The sequence below is a fragment of the Cinclus cinclus genome, chromosome 2 (genome assembly GCF_963662255.1).
Source record: "Cinclus cinclus chromosome 2, bCinCin1.1, whole genome shotgun sequence".
NCBI lineage: Eukaryota > Metazoa > Chordata > Aves > Passeriformes > Cinclidae > Cinclus > Cinclus cinclus.
Window position 1 is genome coordinate 521,544 of NC_085047.1, and position 15,942 is coordinate 537,485.

Here is a 15,942-nt window from a genome sequence, read left to right on the forward strand (position 1 = left end):
AATCCCCTTCTGCCAGCAGGAGGTTAACAGTAGTGAATGAAAGTGAAAAAAAACAAAACACCCAATCGTTTATTGCCAGAGTGCCCACACCGCAAGGAAAAAGAATAAATGCTAGATATGGAATTGCCCGAACTTAACACCACTTCCCCACCTCTTCCACCCCGGATAAAAACAAACAAACAAAAAAATCAAAACAAAAGCCCAGGAGAAAGAAAAAACAAAACAAAACAAAACACCGAAACACCTCAAAACCACAACGGCCGCAACGTGTGGGGAGGGGAAAAATGGCGCCGGCTCCACTGTCGGGAAAGGGAAAACAAAAGGGTCACACAGCAGCCGGGAAAAACAAATGGGAACCTGGAGAATTTCTGGCGTGGGTCCCCTCCTCGCAGCAGATGAAGCCGGTGCCTTTGGTCTCCTTTCTCCAGTTGGTTCGGCTGTCCCGAGGTCTGCGGCCCGGGCGGGGCGGGCCCCGGCCTCTGCTCCTCCCGCCGCCCTCCGGTAATTGCATCAAAACCAAACCAAACCGAACCGCTCGGGGCGGGGGGGGGTGGCGAAAAAAAATTAAAGAAATATCCACTCAAGGACTGCTCCCGCAGTCTCCAAGGCCAGGGAAAGTGCAAAGAAAAAAAAAAAAAAAAAAAAGAAACCTCTTTCATTAGGTAACAAAACTCAAGCCAGCTGAGAGAGCCCGGTCCGCCCGGCCCCGCGGCCGCCGGGCACTGAGGCGGGGACACCGCGGGGATCCCGGGAAGAGCGCCTGGAGCTGGAACCCTGAAACACGGAGAGACGGGGAGGGGACAGAAAGGCCCCAGGACAATGAGGCTGGATGGGGCTGGAGAGCTACCGTGCCCCAGGTGCCCCTCCAGCCTGACCCTCGGTTCCCATGGGAAGTGCCGGTCTCCTGCCCAGTCTCCATGCCTGCTGGAGATCCCGCTGCCTGCTCTTTGCCTTCCAGTCACGTAGGAGCCGCGGTCAGGGAGGAGAAAGGGAACTTTTGTGCAGGCAGGAGAGGGCCAGGATAGCTGGAAGGAGCTGCCTTCTCCCCGAGACTGGATTTTGGCATTCCAAAACAGATGGGAGCCCCAGGGACTGGGTTTGGCACCCCAGAACACACTCTGGCTTAGCGTCTTTTGACTTTATTTCCACCCAGTTTGGCCGTGGATGAGCAAGTGCCCCTCCTGATCACCCCCTGCTCCGCCTGCTGCCCCCTTCCCTCCCTTCCTCCCCGCCTTGGGGAGATGCTGGCCGGGGTGGCCCAGCCACCTGCAGATGTCCCCGTCTGTGATCCCACGGCGGCTCAGTCCTGTGGGTCAGCACCGCACGGCCGCCGAAACTCCTGCCCGTGTTCATGGATCCACTTATTCGCCACTGGAACGGAAAAGGACACGGACCCTGTCTGTTCCCATTCCTCTGCACGCTTCTCTAGTCCTGCACTGTTGTTGGGGAGCTTTCCACCTGTTTTCCAGGGTATTTGTGCATTCCTAGCCCCTCTTGCCTCCCTCCAACCCCGTGTCACACCAGGGTGATGCTGGTAGCCCCTCTCACCCCACTTGTCCCCGGCCAGGACAGGGCAGCCGGCGTGGAGGGTGTCCCCGTCACCATTCCCGTTCCTCCGCAGGTTCCACCAGAAAAGAGCTGCGTTCTGTGGGGCAGAGATGAGTTTGGTACCCTAAGACGGAGCTGGGATCTCCAAGACTGAGTTTTGGCACCCCGAAGCAGATGAGGGAGCCCCGGGGCTGGGGGTTTGGCATCAGGAGAGGCTTAACCACAACTCCCCGGGAGAGATGAGATACAGAGAGCAGCATCCTCCCTTCCCCGCTCCCGGGGATTCCACGGGACCCCTCACCTTGACCACAGGCACGCTGAAGTTGGCATAGACGAAAGCAGTGGAGCCTCCAGCCTCCACTGCACTCAGCTGGAAAAGGAGCAGAAATAGGAGCCATGGATCCTCCCTTCCCTGCGATGCTCCTTTGCACGGGGAAACTGAGGCACAAAACCTCCCTTGGGGCCCCAACTCTGTTCTCCCTCACTTTGGCACAGCACAAGCTCCTGAATACTCCACAGACGTTGGCACTTCCCACCCACTGCAGTGTTCCGGGGCTGCCCTCGCCCATCCCATGCCCTGAGGGCCGAGCCAGTGCCATCTCTCCAGGCCTGGAGATGAGGGAGGACTCACGTAGATCATGACTGTGGCAATCCTGTTACCCGACTTCATGCGGTACAGGGGGCTCTTCCTGGACTGCTCCGAAAGGGGAGGTGGGGAAGGTCAGTCCCGTGGGGATGGTCGCTCCTGCACCGACATGGCTCAGCCCAGAGGCTCCTCACACCCCAGCAGCTCTAAGCTGCCCCACACTGTTCCCCTGCCTCCCCCCCAGAAAAGCCCTCCCTCTCCCTTCTTTTTTCTCCCTCCTTCCCTCTCTTCCCAGAAATACCCCAGGCACCCACCCTGGGATCACCACCCTGGGACCATCCATCCTACCCCTTCCAAGGGCCATCCCAGGGTGCATCACTGGGAGCACCTCAGGGAATAACCTAGGGATCACAATGGCGACACCCCCAGGGACCATTCGGGGTCTTCCCTCGGGCACCATCCCAGCAGCATCAAGAAGAGCATCCCAGGGCCCATCTCCAGGAATATTTGAGGGACTACCCAAGAGTTCTCCTTCAAGAACATCTGAGGAATCACCCCAAAGGCCAAACCGGGACTCATCCCCAGGAACATCCCAGGGATCACCCTTGAGTCCATCCCAGGAGCATCCCAGACCACCACAGGAGCTGCCCCAGGTTCCAACCCTATGGCCCCACCATGGCCCACGATGGCAGCTCCCTGACCGTGGCGTGGTCGAAGTGTGGCTCGTAGTGGCCTCCCAAGCCGTAATTGACCACCTGCAGGTACTCGGCGTAGGGTGGCCGCAGGTCCAGGCCGGTGATGGCGGCGATGCGCGTGTCCAACACCCGCACCACTGGATCGGCCGTGTCCTTCAGCCAGGCGCTGTGGGACCACCCCACGTCAGCCCCCACCAAACAGGAGGGACAGGTGTGGCAGGAGCTGACCCTCAGGGCACTGCTGGAGGAGCCAGGCCCCCCAGCATGGCTTCGCTGCCACCTCAGGGGTGGCCACGGGGAAGCAGCGGTCCCACCGGCTGGAGGACAAGGGAGGGGTGGCTCTTACCTCTTGCTTATCCGGTACTCGGCTTTCTGCTGCTTCTCCCCAGAGGCGACCACGGATCTCTGCAGCTGAGGGACACATGGGACATGCACGTTGCCACACATGGGGACCCTCACAGCAAGCAGGGGTTGCGATCAGGGTCGAAGTTGGCAGGTTTATACCAGCTGGTTGCCAAATATCCCACCCCAAGGTGTCTCGCTGGGGCGAGGGAAGCAGTGGCAGCAGGTGCAGCCAATGCAGTAGGATGTCACCAAGTCAGGCCTGGTTGGGAAGCGGTTTAGGTGCATCTGCGGACCTGGTTTCTTCCAAAAAACTCTTTTGAGGGGCTCAGACAGAACTGGGGTTGTCATCCCCAGGGTCTCGTCTAATCCTAGAGTGGTTTGGGTTGGAAGGGGCCTTCCAAGATCATCCAGTTCCACCCCTGCCACAGGCAGGGACGCCTTCCACCAGACCAGGTCGCTCCAAGCCCCATCCCATCTGAACTCCCTGGAGGAGGCTTTGGCCTTAAAACTATCCTCCTATCTTGTTGCATTGCATTCACCCTGGATCACAGTCTCCTGGGACATCCTGCTGCAGGAAAGGGACACCCCTGGAGACCAGGGACAGCTCACCCAAGGCCCTGCCAACCCCTTGATAATCTCAGCCTCAGCGTCAGTGATGAAATCATGGTAGAGAGCCACATAGGGTTGGATCCGGACCAGCTCCTTCTTGGCAGGCTGGAGGAGGAGGTAGGGGCTGCTGTTCGTCTCGTAGGAGCAGCTGAGGTGCAGGAGCTGCTCTGGGGCTGCCTGGGGAGAAAGAGGAAGGACCAAGGAGGGCATGAGGGGGGCACGGCGGTGGTGGGGGACCATGGCACCCCTGCCAGTCCCACCTGCCCCCTGGGGCGCTGGCACAGCTCCTCGTAGGCATCACGGCTCTGCAGGCGGGTGCTGTTGGGGCGCTGCAGGGGGGTGGCACTTGCCCCCGTCCCCATCTCCAGCAGCTTCTTGTACTTGGCCACGTTCCTCGACACCCTTTGGTTACTGGGATCTGCTGGGGAGGTGGTGTCACCCAGATCGCTGCGTCCCCATCAACCCCCTTCCCTGGGATAGCTCCCTGGAGAATTACCCCAGGTGGGGGCAAGAAATGGGGTGAGGGAAGCTGTTGCCATGCAGAGCTGGTGGGGACATCCCAAAAACTTTTCCCTCTTCCTGCTGTATCCAGGGTTGTCCCACATACCGTAGCGGAGAAACTCCCTGGAGAGGCTCAAGGCATGAGAGATGTTTCCAGCCTGGATGGAGAAGTGGAGACCACATGAGCATCCATCCTCCCGCCCATGGTTTGGGAGGGAGGATGCTAGGGATGGGAAGGGTATTCGTGGCTGTACCATGAAGTAGGAGAAGGCAAGGTGGTCCAGAGCGTCCTCCAGGCTGCTCCTGTCCTCCAGGTTCCAGCTGCCATAGGAGAGGCGGAAGAGGCTGACAGCCTCCTCCAGCCACGCAATGGAGTGGTAATAGTCACCTGTGTCATAGGCCACCTGCGAGGCAGCACATCACCTGCACCAGCTGGGCCAGCTTGGCCTGCATCCCATCCCATCCCATCCCATCCCATCCCATCCCATCCCATCCCATCCCATCCCATCCCATCCCATCCCATCCCATCCCATCCCATCCCATCCCATCCCATTGCAATTCCCACCCATCCTGTACCACTGCATCTGTGGCTTTCCTGTTCCATCTCCATCCCTATTCCCTCCTACATCATCCCCATCCTGCCCCACCCCTTACCTTTTCTGTTCCATCCCCATCTGCACCTGCATTTCTGTCTCATCTCACTGGGGTAAGGAAACCCCAATGTCCATCCCTATGGAAGCAACATCCCTGGCTGGAGAAGCTTTGTGGAGGCTTACGGGGCTCTCCCTCACCTTTCCCACATGGAAGCAGTCGTCAGCAGAGAGGGAGACGCGCCGGCTGGGGCTGTAGAGGGGCGGGTGCCCGGCTCTCTGGAAGACGCCGCTGGCCAAGCCCTTGACGCTGAGTGCGTAGACGTCCTGCAGCCTCATCAGTGCCCTGGCTGCCCCATCCAGGTCCTCAGGTCCAGGCAGCTCCTGCTCCAACTCCCTGAGGCCAGCATGGAGTGCTGCAGGGTGGGAAAGAGGTGCGGGGGGTGTGTGTGTGTGGGCGGGGGGGAATAAATGAAATTATGAGGTGCAATAGCCCTTATCGGATCAGCTCTTTTCCCTGGGGACTCCCCATCCCGCTCCTCCATCCCTTCTGCTCCTCCACCCATTCCCCAGCCCCTTCACTTATTTCTGGCTTCCTCCATCCATTCTCCTGCTCCTCGACCCACTGACCCTTCCCCTCCATCTGCTCTCTCGTTCTCCCAAATGTTCCTCTCTTCCATCTATTCTCCTGCCTCTCCATCCTGTCCTCGCTGCTTCTCGGCTCTGCCCAGGTGACAGAGGGGACACGAGGCCAAGCACCTTCTCCGTACCCTGGGTGTTCCCGGTGGCCTCGTCGCTGTAGATGATGTTGGGCCAGTCAGAGTGGAGGCGCTTGATGAGGCTGAAGGCCAGCAAGGGGTTGTCCACCGAGGCCTTGGGGTCCTGGTGCAGTGCCCGAACTTTCTCATAGAACCTGCAAGGCACCCACTGGAGGACACTTCGATGCTCCTCAGTGCTGACACCCCCCGGGCGAGGGCCGAGTCCCAACCCCCCTCATCCCCCACTGCTGGGCAGCTTTGCCTCGGCGTCGGCTCTTTGGCCGAGCCAGGAGCTGAGGGATTGTCCGACCCATCCCTAGTGCGGGTGTGGGGATGGCCCGTGCCTTGGGGATGCTGCAACCGCAGACCCCACGGGGGAAGGTGGGGCGTGAGCCATGTCCGGTCTCAGCTTCCCGTCCTCCCACCACCCTCTTATTTAGGGCCACCCCCAAAAATTGGGTGCTGCGGGGAAGGTGAGGATGGGTCAACCCCCTCCTCGCGGCCAGGGAATCACCCACGCCTGGGGCTGGGGGAGCGGGATGGGCGGCTGGAGGGGAGCGGGTGCTGCGGGTGCCCCAGTCGTGGCCGCGGCGGGGTTTGGGGGGTGCCGGTACCTGCGGAGGCGGCGCAGGCGGGAGCTCTCGTCCCGCAGGTAGGAGCGGAGCCGGCGGAGCAGGCGGCGCTCGGCGCCCAGCGCTCCCCGCACGCTCAGCATCGCAGAGAACGTCTCGGCCGGGGCGGGGGGCGGCAGCGGCGCCAGCAGCGCCCACAGCACCCCCAGAGCCCCCAGTGCTCCCAGCGCCCCCAGTGCTCCGAGAATCCCCCGCGCCCCCAGAACTCCCCGTGTCTCAAGCGCTCGCAGTGCTCCGGGTACCCGGAGCGTCTCCAGTCCCAGCAGCGCCACCAGCACCGTCAGTGCTCCCAGTATCCCCAGTACCACCTCCAGCAGTGGCCCCAGAACCCACAGTATGCCCAGTGCCCCCCGTATCCTCAGCAGGAGCCCCAACACCACCAGCGCCCCCAGCCGCAGCTCCCGCATCCGGCCGCCGCCGCCGCCGGCTGAAGCCGGGGGAAAAGGGGCGGAGAGGCCCCGCCTTTTGGGGGGAAAAGGGGTGGGGGGTGCCCCGGACCCGCCACGCTGGCTGGGGAAGGCGGCGTGGTCCCCGTCCTGCTTGTCCCAGTCCCCATTCCAATCTGCGCCTCTGTCCCTATCCTGCTCGTCCCCCTCTTGTCTGTTGTCCCCGTCCCGCCCCAGACTCACCCAGCCCGATGGGTGCCTCTGCCCCTTTCCCTGTTCTGTCCTATGCCCATCCTGCCCTATCCTCATTCCATCTCGGCCCCGTCCTGCCCGCCCCTGTCCACATCCTGCCTGTGCCCGTCTCGATTTGATCTCCTGCTCATCCTGCCTGTTCCTATCCTGCCTTGCGCTTATCCTGCCTGCCCCCATCCTGCCTCTCCATACACAAAACTCAGCACCAGGATGGAGCGGGAGGTGCCACGTTTGGGGCCGAACTGCATCTTTCTGGGGCAGGGCGGGGTCAACTCCTTCGGGATTTTCCCTGTATCGACTGGATTTCACGTGTTACTGGAGAATTTTATTTGACAGCAGCACGCTAATGTGAGGTCACTGTCGGGATGCTACAACCTGTTCCCTATGGAGCAGAGTGAAACACCCCACAACGGCCTCCTCCCTCCCCTACCCGCCCCCCCATTCCCCCTTTTTAAAAATTAGAATTCTTTTACCCAGGAGGGAGGGAGAAATTCAGTCTAAAGCAGGGGAGTGAAGAAAAGAGGATAAAAAAATGGTAAAAACCGGGAAGCCTCTGCCACCTGCAGGAACACGGGAACCGGAACATTTTTAACCGAACCAAGGTTTTTTGGGTGCTTTTTCCTCACTGAATCGGCTGCTCTTGCCGGCACCTCCTGCTTTTCAGCTGCTACCAGCTGAAAAACGCTGATGTTTGGAGCAGCAGCGGCATTTCGTGCGCCGTGCTGGCATGCCCCTCGGCCAAGCCGGAGCGCATCCTCCATCGCCCCAGGTTCCCGGCAGCATCTGAAGGGCGATTAAACAGACACAGTTAAATAAAAGTTACGTGGCGCCGAGCCTCTGAAACACCCCGGCGAGGCCGCGGCACTGGATCCGGCTATGCTCGGGAGTGGCTGCGCTGCCTGAGACGTCTCTGCTTCAGGAAGCCTTCGGGTCCTGATCGCCAGAGAGGTCCAGGGTGAAGAGGCAGAAGGCGATTTCCTCGCAGGCGCTGCTGGCGCCGCGCTCGAACAGGCATCCAAAGACGCCTCCGGGGCACAGGGCCAGGTCGGAGTAGCCGGCCGGGCCCGCATGCAGCACCCAGGGGCGCCGCCAGCCCGCCCCGTCCAGCGGCGAGGGGTTCACGTAGAGGCCGAGATCGCGCCGGCCGTGCCGGTCGGTGGGGTGGGAGTAGAGCAGCCAGGTGCGCGCCCCGGCGGCGGCGAAGCCGAGCACGCTGCCCTGGCAGCCCCGCGGGGGCTCGCCCAGCGCCGGGCACGGCGCCGGCCGCTGGAAGCGCAGCCCTTGGTCCGTGCTGAGCGCCACGGTCCGGCAGCCCCGCGGAGCCCGGGCGCTGCAGTACAGCAGGGGCTGCTGCCCGCCCAGGATTTCGGCCACTTGGCACTCGCCCGTCCGCTCCCCGGCCAGCGGCGCGCCCTTGTGCCAGCGGCGCCCGCCGTCGTCGCTGTAGAAGACGAGGGAATGCTGGCGGGTGAAGCACGGCAGCCGCAGCGCCCCGCACAGACACCCGCGCACGTAGTAGGCGTAGGCCGGCACCACCAGCCGCCCCGAGCCCAGCTGCACCCCGTGGCCCGGCCCCACGGCGAAGGTGGCCCAGCGGGCCAGGTCGGCGCCGATGGCCTCGCCCGTCACGTCCCGCAGCGCGCTCCAGCCGCGGCCGCCGTCGGCGCTGGTGGCGAAGCAGAGACGCGCCGCGCTGCGCCCGCTCCAGATCTGGCAGCGCTCCGTCTTCCCCTGCTCCACGCAGATGCAGAAGAGGAAGACGGTGCCGCTCCCGGCGTCGTAGAGAGGACAGGGGTTCATGGTGCGGTGGCCGGGCAGCGCCAACGCCGACAGCTCCTCCATGGGATCCCACTGCCGGCGAGAAGGAAGAACGGGGCTCAGCCGCGGCGTCGCCGCACGCTGGAGCCGCCCGGCGGCGCGCCCGTCTCCGGTTCCTACAGCCCTGCAGGGGCGCGATTTTACCTTGACCGAGGAGCCGTGCCGGCGGCCCCGGCGCAGCACCAGGTACTTGGCATCCTCGTCCCGCGCTGAGGAGCGCTTCTCGGCAAAGGCCAGGAAGGAATCATCCCGGGGCACGTAGAGCAGAGCCGGGATGCGGTAGGTGACCCCACCTGCCTGTCGGAACAGCGTTTCCGGAGGGAAAAAGTGCGGGCATCCTGGTGGTGGTGGCAGCGCTGGGGGGCTCTCCCCGCCACCCCCCTGCTGCTGGGAGGGCGGGAAAGTCAGATGGAAAGGGTTAAATCCCGGCAAAAGGAGGGGGCGGTCTGTACAGGTCGGGGGACAGGGATGGAGGCTCACCTTGTGGCAAGTGGTGGCCTGGGACATGATGGCCGCGCTGAGGTTCCGCCGGGGACCTGAGCAGGGTGGGAGAGCGGGGTGAGAGCAGAGCCCCTCGGTGGTGTCGCACCCGCCTGTCTGCGCTGCACCCCTGCGCTGCACAGACTCCCCTGCTTCACCCGCGGTGCCACCGCCAGGCTGTTCCCAAGGGCTGCGCGCCTCCTGCACCGCACCAGGACCCCCAGGCTCCCACGGCCTTAAGCTCCCCCAGGGTCCAAGAGTCCCTGTCCCCCTACACCCCTCCATTCCCCACGCACCTCCCCCCCTTTCCCAGCCCACAGCACAATCCCCCGACACCCCGCATGCACCAAGCCCCCGGGGAGCCCCCAGTCCCAGTCCCAGTCCCAGTCCCAGTCCCGCTGCACCCCCCTACACCTCGCAAGCACCGACCCCCCCATCCCCTCCGTGCCGCGACCCCCCCGCACTCCCCCCATCCCCTGCACTTCTCCATCTCCGCACTGCCCACTCCCCGCATTTCTGCATCCCCACATTTCCGCATCTCCGCATCCCGCACACCCCGCTCCTCCCTCGGCCGCCCCGCTCCGCCTCTTCCTGCAGCTCCCGGAGCCGGATCGAGGAAGCGGGCGGGGATTCAGCTGTCGGGATGGCAGAGCCAGGCGGCGGTGCCGGAGGGCAGCAGGGACAATACCTGTGCAGGTGCGAGCAGGTGATGGATGGGCTCCTCCGCCGGCGCTCTAGCGGGAGAGGTGGAATGGCAGAATACTCGGAGGAGACTGACCTGACCTGACCTGACCTGACCTGGTGGAGCCGCTGCCGAGAAGTCCCCAGCAGGCAGGAGGGGAGCCGAGAGAGGGGTGGAGGCAGGACCCTGCTTGGGACGCCAGAAGAATCCCTTCTTGGTGTTCCTTGCCTTCCCAGGTGCTCCTGTGGAACAGATGTGGAGAGGTAGGGCTGGAAAATCTTGAAGGTCCATCTGGGAGTTCCCTGAGGTGAGGCAGCCAAGCCCAACCAGCTCTACAAGATAAAAAAGAAGAGTCGTCTTCATCATGTGGCACCTGGGGATGAGGTTTCAGTGACAAGGTTGTGGTGGTGCCACGGGAATGCCAGGACTCTTCCAGCCTTGAGGATTTTGTGAACTGGGATTCCCTCCCCAGGCGTGAAACACCCCAAAGATGCTCCAGGACACGTTTGATGTCTGTTCTTCCCTTTTATTGCAAAAACAACCCCAAAAATCTCTCTTTAAAAAAATGCCCATTTATAGAAGGGACACATGGAACAGGGGATGCCAACAAGGGAACCGTGGGACAGAGAGACACAGCTTGGAAAATCTTTTACACTTTCTGGAAGCTTTGTGGCTGAGCACATGGAAGTAGCATATTTGATTCTCCCTCCCCCCCCCCCCCCCCCCCCAGCATTTTTTTTTTTTAAGATATAAAAACAATCCACTAGCCCCAGTTAGATAAATACAAAAATAAAGCAAACTCGTTTGGGAGGGGATGGTTGTTGCACAGAAGGGTTTTGTCCTGAACTCCTAACAGAAAACGTAAAGATGGGTTTGGTAAAACCCCCTGGACACACAGCACTGCCGGGTAAAGCAGAGGGTGCTGGGGCAGCACTGGTGATGTTTCCCCTCCTGAGGGTGCCCAGAATCCAGCTCGGGGGTCTGCCTCAGAGCCTGGAAGGCAGGGACACAGACCAAGCTTAGCCATGAGCTTCAACAAATCTCGGGTCCAGGATTAAAATTCCTGCTTATCCAAAATGCAACAGGACTTCAGGACAAAAACAGAGGCTGTGATTCACTTTCTTTGCCATTTCACTTTATTGGTGTTAATTTAGCAGGCTCCCAGGAGGCGGGTGGGCTCCAAAATCATTTTGTTTTCCTCTCCAGGGCCAGACTGTCGTGCAGCTTGGACACCTCTGGCTCGTAGGCCTCCATGACTAACGTGCCGTTGTTATCGAAGAACTTGGCGATGGATTTGGTGAACTCGGCTTCCCTCTGCTGTTTGGTTTTCCCGCTGATGAACGTCAGCTTCAGGGTGTACTTGTCATCAAACCTGCGGGAGGGCAGACACACCTCAGAGCAGGATCCCAGTGGGGACCCCGCCTCCAGCTTAAGGGGAAAACCCTCTCGGACTGCAGGCCCCCACCTGGGCACTCACAACTAACACAATTAAAGGCTTGTATACCCTGAATTAAAGAGAAGTGAAACACGGACACCGGTGGCAGAAAACCACTGGCAGCCGCTCCCATTCCTAGACCAGGACATGGATTTTGATGGAGCAGAATGGGTTTGCAGGTTTCAAAGGAGAGGGCAGTATCTGGGGCGATCTCTGGCGAGGGAGGGGTGGCAGTGCTGCCCGCTGGCTCAGCCCGGGCTGCCGGAGCAAACGGTACCGTTTGAGGCTGGAGGAGAGCTGCCAGACGTCATCAGGATCCATCCCTGCTGGGTCCTTCCTGTGGGCCACCAGGAAAATACTCTTCTCTTTGTATGAGGTATAAATGGTCAGGATTCCCATCATCACAAAATACGTGCAGAGGAAGTTAAGGAAATGAAGAAGGTGCAAGGAGAAAGCAGAAATTAGGCAGGGAAGTCGCTCGGATCCCCTTAGACACTGCTGTTCAACCACCTCTCGTGAGATTTTAATTCTAAACAGGATGTTTGGCTGACGCTTCATTAGCATGAGAAATTAAGTAATAAATTTAAACTTTAATAGTTTATTATTCACTCCCGGGAACTGTCCAAGGCTAGGTTGGATGGGGCTTGGAGCAATCTGGTCCAGTGGAAGGTGTCCCTGCCCATGGCAGGGGGTGGAACTGGAACTGGATGGGCTTTAAGGCCCCTTCCCACCCAAACCAGTCTGACATTTGCTGGGTGATAGTGGGAAAACCTGAGACTGGACGAGCCCCAGAAGGAGTTGTTGAGAATTCCTCCTAAGCACAGACCGAGTGATTCCTCTTTCCCGTTTTTGGAACTAAGTGATTTCAAGTGCTGCAAGACAAATCGCCCATTTGTTCTGAAAGCCACCCAGAACAGCCTGGAACAATGAAATTCCTTAGGATCACAGAATCGTTTAGGTTGGGAATCACCTCCAAGCCCATTGAGCCCAACCATTCCCCTGGTCCATCCCTCCTGCCAAGGCCACCACTAATCCTTTGCATTGCTGAACCTCACGGAGTGACCTCAGCCCATTGATCCAGCCTGTCCAGATCCCTCTGCAGAGGGCTGCTGGCAAGAACTTCCTCTTTCCCCTCTCAGTATCTGACCTGTGGCATTAGGGGAAGGAAAAAAAAAAAAAAAAGGATCTGCCTTAGACCACCCAAATTTAGGGGCATCACACCCAGACAGGCGGGAATTTTCCCATCACATGAAAACTGCCTGATTGTCAGCCGAGCTCCACATGACAGGAAGCATAATTCCCACAGGCCTGAAAACGGGAATAATCTAGAAGGGTTTTGTTTGTGTGGAAAATCAAACCCTTTTGGTATGACCAAGACAAGATCTGCAAAGGATATGAGACAACACAAAAGGCAAGAACCGGTTTGGATTCAGGGAAAGGGTGCAGGTAATCCCAAATCAAAGCGACAATGGCAAAGAGACAAGAGATTGTGCAGATGATGAGGCGGCCGTCGATCAAACGGAAATTCTCCACGTATTTGTACTTCTCCAGGAGCACCTGTGGAAGAAACAGGCAGCCCGGTCTGTTGGGAGCTTTTCAGGAATTTGACACACTGTTTCTGGGAAGGGTTTGAAGGGAAAAATCCCAGGCAAACTGAGCAGAAGGTTTATGGGGAATTCATGTCTGCATCCTGATAACTGATCCCTATTAGGCACAAATACGTGGGAACCACAAGAGATGCTCCAGACCCAGCAAGGACATGGGCACAACCAACCCCCAGGAAGCAGGAAAGAAAATCAGAGACTTTCCCAAGAGGGACGACTCGGCACAGAGCGAACCCACCTTTTTGGCAGAGTCATCCAAGGAGTTCTTCACAGCTGAACCATCCCATTTGTCAATCTTTACTGGCTTGTCGTCAATCTTCCACTGCAATGGAAACAGTGTGGAGTGAGGGGAATTTCATCCCAACATGCTTGCTGCTGCCGTGAGCACCAAGGCAGGAGGCAAACCAGGAAGCAGACGCCTGTTTGGGAAAACCTGGCTGGACAGAGGCAACCTGCACCCAAAAGCTGCCTGAGCAGCACCATTCCTGGGCAGGTTTCAGCTCATACAGCTCGTCACAGGTTTGCAGTGGCTCTGACAGCAGCTTTAATTTTGCTTCTGCGCTTGCTGTTCCCGCTGCCATCCCCAGGAGGCGGCAGTTGGGCTGAACTCGTGCCTTTGGATGCACTCCTACTTTCCAGCCACGCTGCTACACACAGACTCTTGGGGGATGGAGGAAAATTTCAAGAACCCCCAGCTGTCTTTGTACAAGGGGAGAATTAAAAGGCACAAACAGGAAATTTCAGTTAGAATCATTCTCTGGAACATAAGCAAAGGATTCTGTCACTCTTCCACAGTCAAATCTTCTGCAGGGATGTGTCCCCTCCCCATTAACAACTCCCATATACAGCGGCTCAGCTTTTCCAAGGGGCCCCCCTTCCCCTGAACTACATTATTTTGTGGTGACACATCAGTCCGAGCCCCGAGTATCCTAAGCCATCCCCAGTTCCAATAGTGAGTGACTGGAGCTGGAATCTTAGCTGCCAGTAAGGCAGTCCTCACTTTCACTCGTGTTATCTTCCTGCTCCAGAAGCTGCCAAGCTGGATTGATCAACTACCAGTCCAAAGAGCTCCCTTCCCTCCTCTGGAAGGAACAAAACCACTTCAGAATACGATGTAAAACTCGATCTGCTTCCCCTGCAGCCGCACAGGGAAAAGCCCAGCTATCCTTCAGGCCTGGCACGTGGGAATTACGAGGTGCACAGTGAATGTCGCTGCGTGTCCACGAGGTTTATGAGGCACAAGAGCGACAGCCAGAAGGATCTAAAAGTCATGGGGAACTGGGACAGAGCTCTCACGGCAGCGTACGGTGCCAAGTATTTTACGTGGCTGCTTTTTGAAGCGTTTTCTTCCAGGCTTAATTAGCACACGTGTTAACTGGAAGCCAAAGCCTTTGCTGTAAGAGAATGGGGTCGAATTCTTTCCACTATCTATTTATCCTTATGCAAGCATCTACAGCAGATGGAAGGGGGTGACCAAGGCTGAAGGGAGGACGCTCAGGGATGGGGATGCCCAGGGATGGGGATGCCCAGGGATGAGGGGGGAATACTCAGGGATGGGGATGCCCAGGGATGAGGGGCGATGCTCAGGGATGAGGATGCCCAGGACTGGCGGGGAGATGCTCGGGGGTGAAGGATGGATGCCCAGGGCGGAGGGAGGGATACCCAGGAGTGAAAGGCGGAAGCCCGGGGCCGGGGGGGGAATGCGCTGGGCTGGGGGGGCGCTGCCCCGGGGCCCGGCCGGGGCCGGGGACGCTCGGGGCGGTTCAGGAGCCCCGCTCGCGGTACCTTGTCCAGGAGCCCGTTCCGGCCGCTTTTGGCCGCCATCTTCTCGCCGCCTCCGCCCCCGCCCCGCCTGCGACACCTGGGCGCTCCTGATTGGTCACACGGGAGGAAGTGCGGCCCCCCCCTCGCGCCGCGCGGCACGCTGGGAAATGCAGTCCGTCCTGCGTCCACCCTTACGAGGCGGAGAAGGTGCTCGCATCACGGAGTCACGGGATTTGGGTGGGGACCGACCTGAAAACCCATCCAGTCCCACCCTCTGCCATGAGCAGGGGAACCTTCCACTAGATCAAGCTGCTCCAAACCCCGTCCGAACCCAAAAGGGCTGTCCAGTCCTGGCACAGCCGCCCGGGGCAGTGGCGGAGACCCCATCCCTGCGGGGATTTAAAGCCGTGTGGACGTGGCACCTGGGGAGGCGGGTTAGTGCTGGCCTGGCAGTGCTGGGGGATTCGATGACCTTGGAAGCCTTTTCCAGCCCTGACTATTCCACGGTTCTATGACGTCCGACACGACACAGCAGCCTGTTGTGTGGCCGAGCCATGTGAGGAGGATGCTGCTTATTCCTCCTCAATCAGACCCTTCTTGTACAGCTCGGCCCCAGCTGCCACGACAAGGAACCTCCCGTTTTCCACTGCAGGAGACGTGACGCTAAGCTAGATGGCCATTTGGACTGATCCAGTCTGGCTGCTGTGATGTAGGATGTCAAGTTTACCTTAGAAGAATCAGCAGCAGCCCCAGACTGGTCTCCGGGCAGATGCAGCTCCCTAAAGTGAGAGCAAGTGATGGGTTTTCACCTGTCTTTGCTCAAGCCTGTTACTAATAAACCTCTTTGTGCCTTTGTTCCTTTTGGAGGGAATTGGGCCTGGCTTGTAGCCCTGGCTGCGCCAAGGCATTCCCGGAGGAAGACGCACATTGTCCTCTGTTTGTGAGAGCAGAGGGGGCAGGAGCGGAGCAGGCACAAGTCCTTGGGCAGCTCTGGCAGCATTCCCGGTCACACGGAGGTGCCAGTGGAGCTGGAAGTGGAGAAAGGACAGCTCGAGCATGTCCTGCTGCAGATGCCAGGGATCCAGACAGGAAGGATGGGCGAGCAGCATCTGCCTTTCCCTGCCCACATGGAAAGCACGGGCGTGTTCCAGTGGGAGACGGCTCAGCTCTGCCAGGGTGCCACACGGACACTGCTGGGCTCCCTGGGATCTACAGCTGGATTAGCCCCAGCCCAAACCCAGCTGCTGGGAGATCAGC

General features: G+C 59.5%; 3 protein-coding genes across 4 annotated transcripts; all 3 read right to left on the bottom strand.

The window, feature by feature from the left end:
• Positions 1–1,300: 1,300 nt before the first annotated feature.
• P4HA3 (prolyl 4-hydroxylase subunit alpha 3) lies at positions 1,301–7,656 on the bottom strand. The gene is made up of 14 exons (XM_062510613.1): positions 7,574–7,656; positions 6,247–6,726; positions 5,645–5,787; positions 5,076–5,290; positions 4,539–4,688; positions 4,391–4,442; positions 4,044–4,201; positions 3,784–3,960; positions 3,176–3,240; positions 2,836–2,995; positions 2,180–2,242; positions 1,850–1,918; positions 1,549–1,645; positions 1,301–1,371 (listed from the first exon to the last, which is right to left on the bottom strand). The coding sequence occupies exons 1-14, from the start codon at positions 7,654–7,656 to the stop codon at positions 1,301–1,303; spliced, it is 1,983 nt and encodes a 660-aa protein (XP_062366597.1).
• Positions 7,657–7,817: 161 nt separating this feature from the next.
• On the bottom strand, positions 7,818–9,382 carry NEU3 (neuraminidase 3). Its single transcript, XM_062510956.1, has 3 exons — positions 9,201–9,382; positions 8,865–9,104; positions 7,818–8,753 (listed from the first exon to the last, which is right to left on the bottom strand). The coding sequence occupies exons 1-3, from the start codon at positions 9,225–9,227 to the stop codon at positions 7,818–7,820; spliced, it is 1,203 nt and encodes a 400-aa protein (XP_062366940.1). The 5' UTR covers positions 9,228–9,382.
• Positions 9,383–10,675: 1,293 nt separating this feature from the next.
• SPCS2 (signal peptidase complex subunit 2) lies at positions 10,676–14,753 on the bottom strand. 2 transcript variants are annotated; one of them, XM_062510970.1, is made up of 5 exons: positions 14,707–14,753; positions 13,160–13,243; positions 12,714–12,874; positions 11,595–11,729; positions 10,676–11,254 (listed from the first exon to the last, which is right to left on the bottom strand). In XM_062510970.1, the coding sequence occupies exons 1-5, from the start codon at positions 14,743–14,745 to the stop codon at positions 11,068–11,070; spliced, it is 606 nt and encodes a 201-aa protein (XP_062366954.1). In that variant the 5' UTR covers positions 14,746–14,753; the 3' UTR covers positions 10,676–11,067. The 2 variants fall into 2 exon arrangements, 1 of the variants encoding a protein (XP_062366954.1); XR_009934068.1 differs by having other exon boundaries at positions 11,198–11,254; positions 11,387–11,729.
• Positions 14,754–15,942: the final 1,189 nt, after the last annotated feature.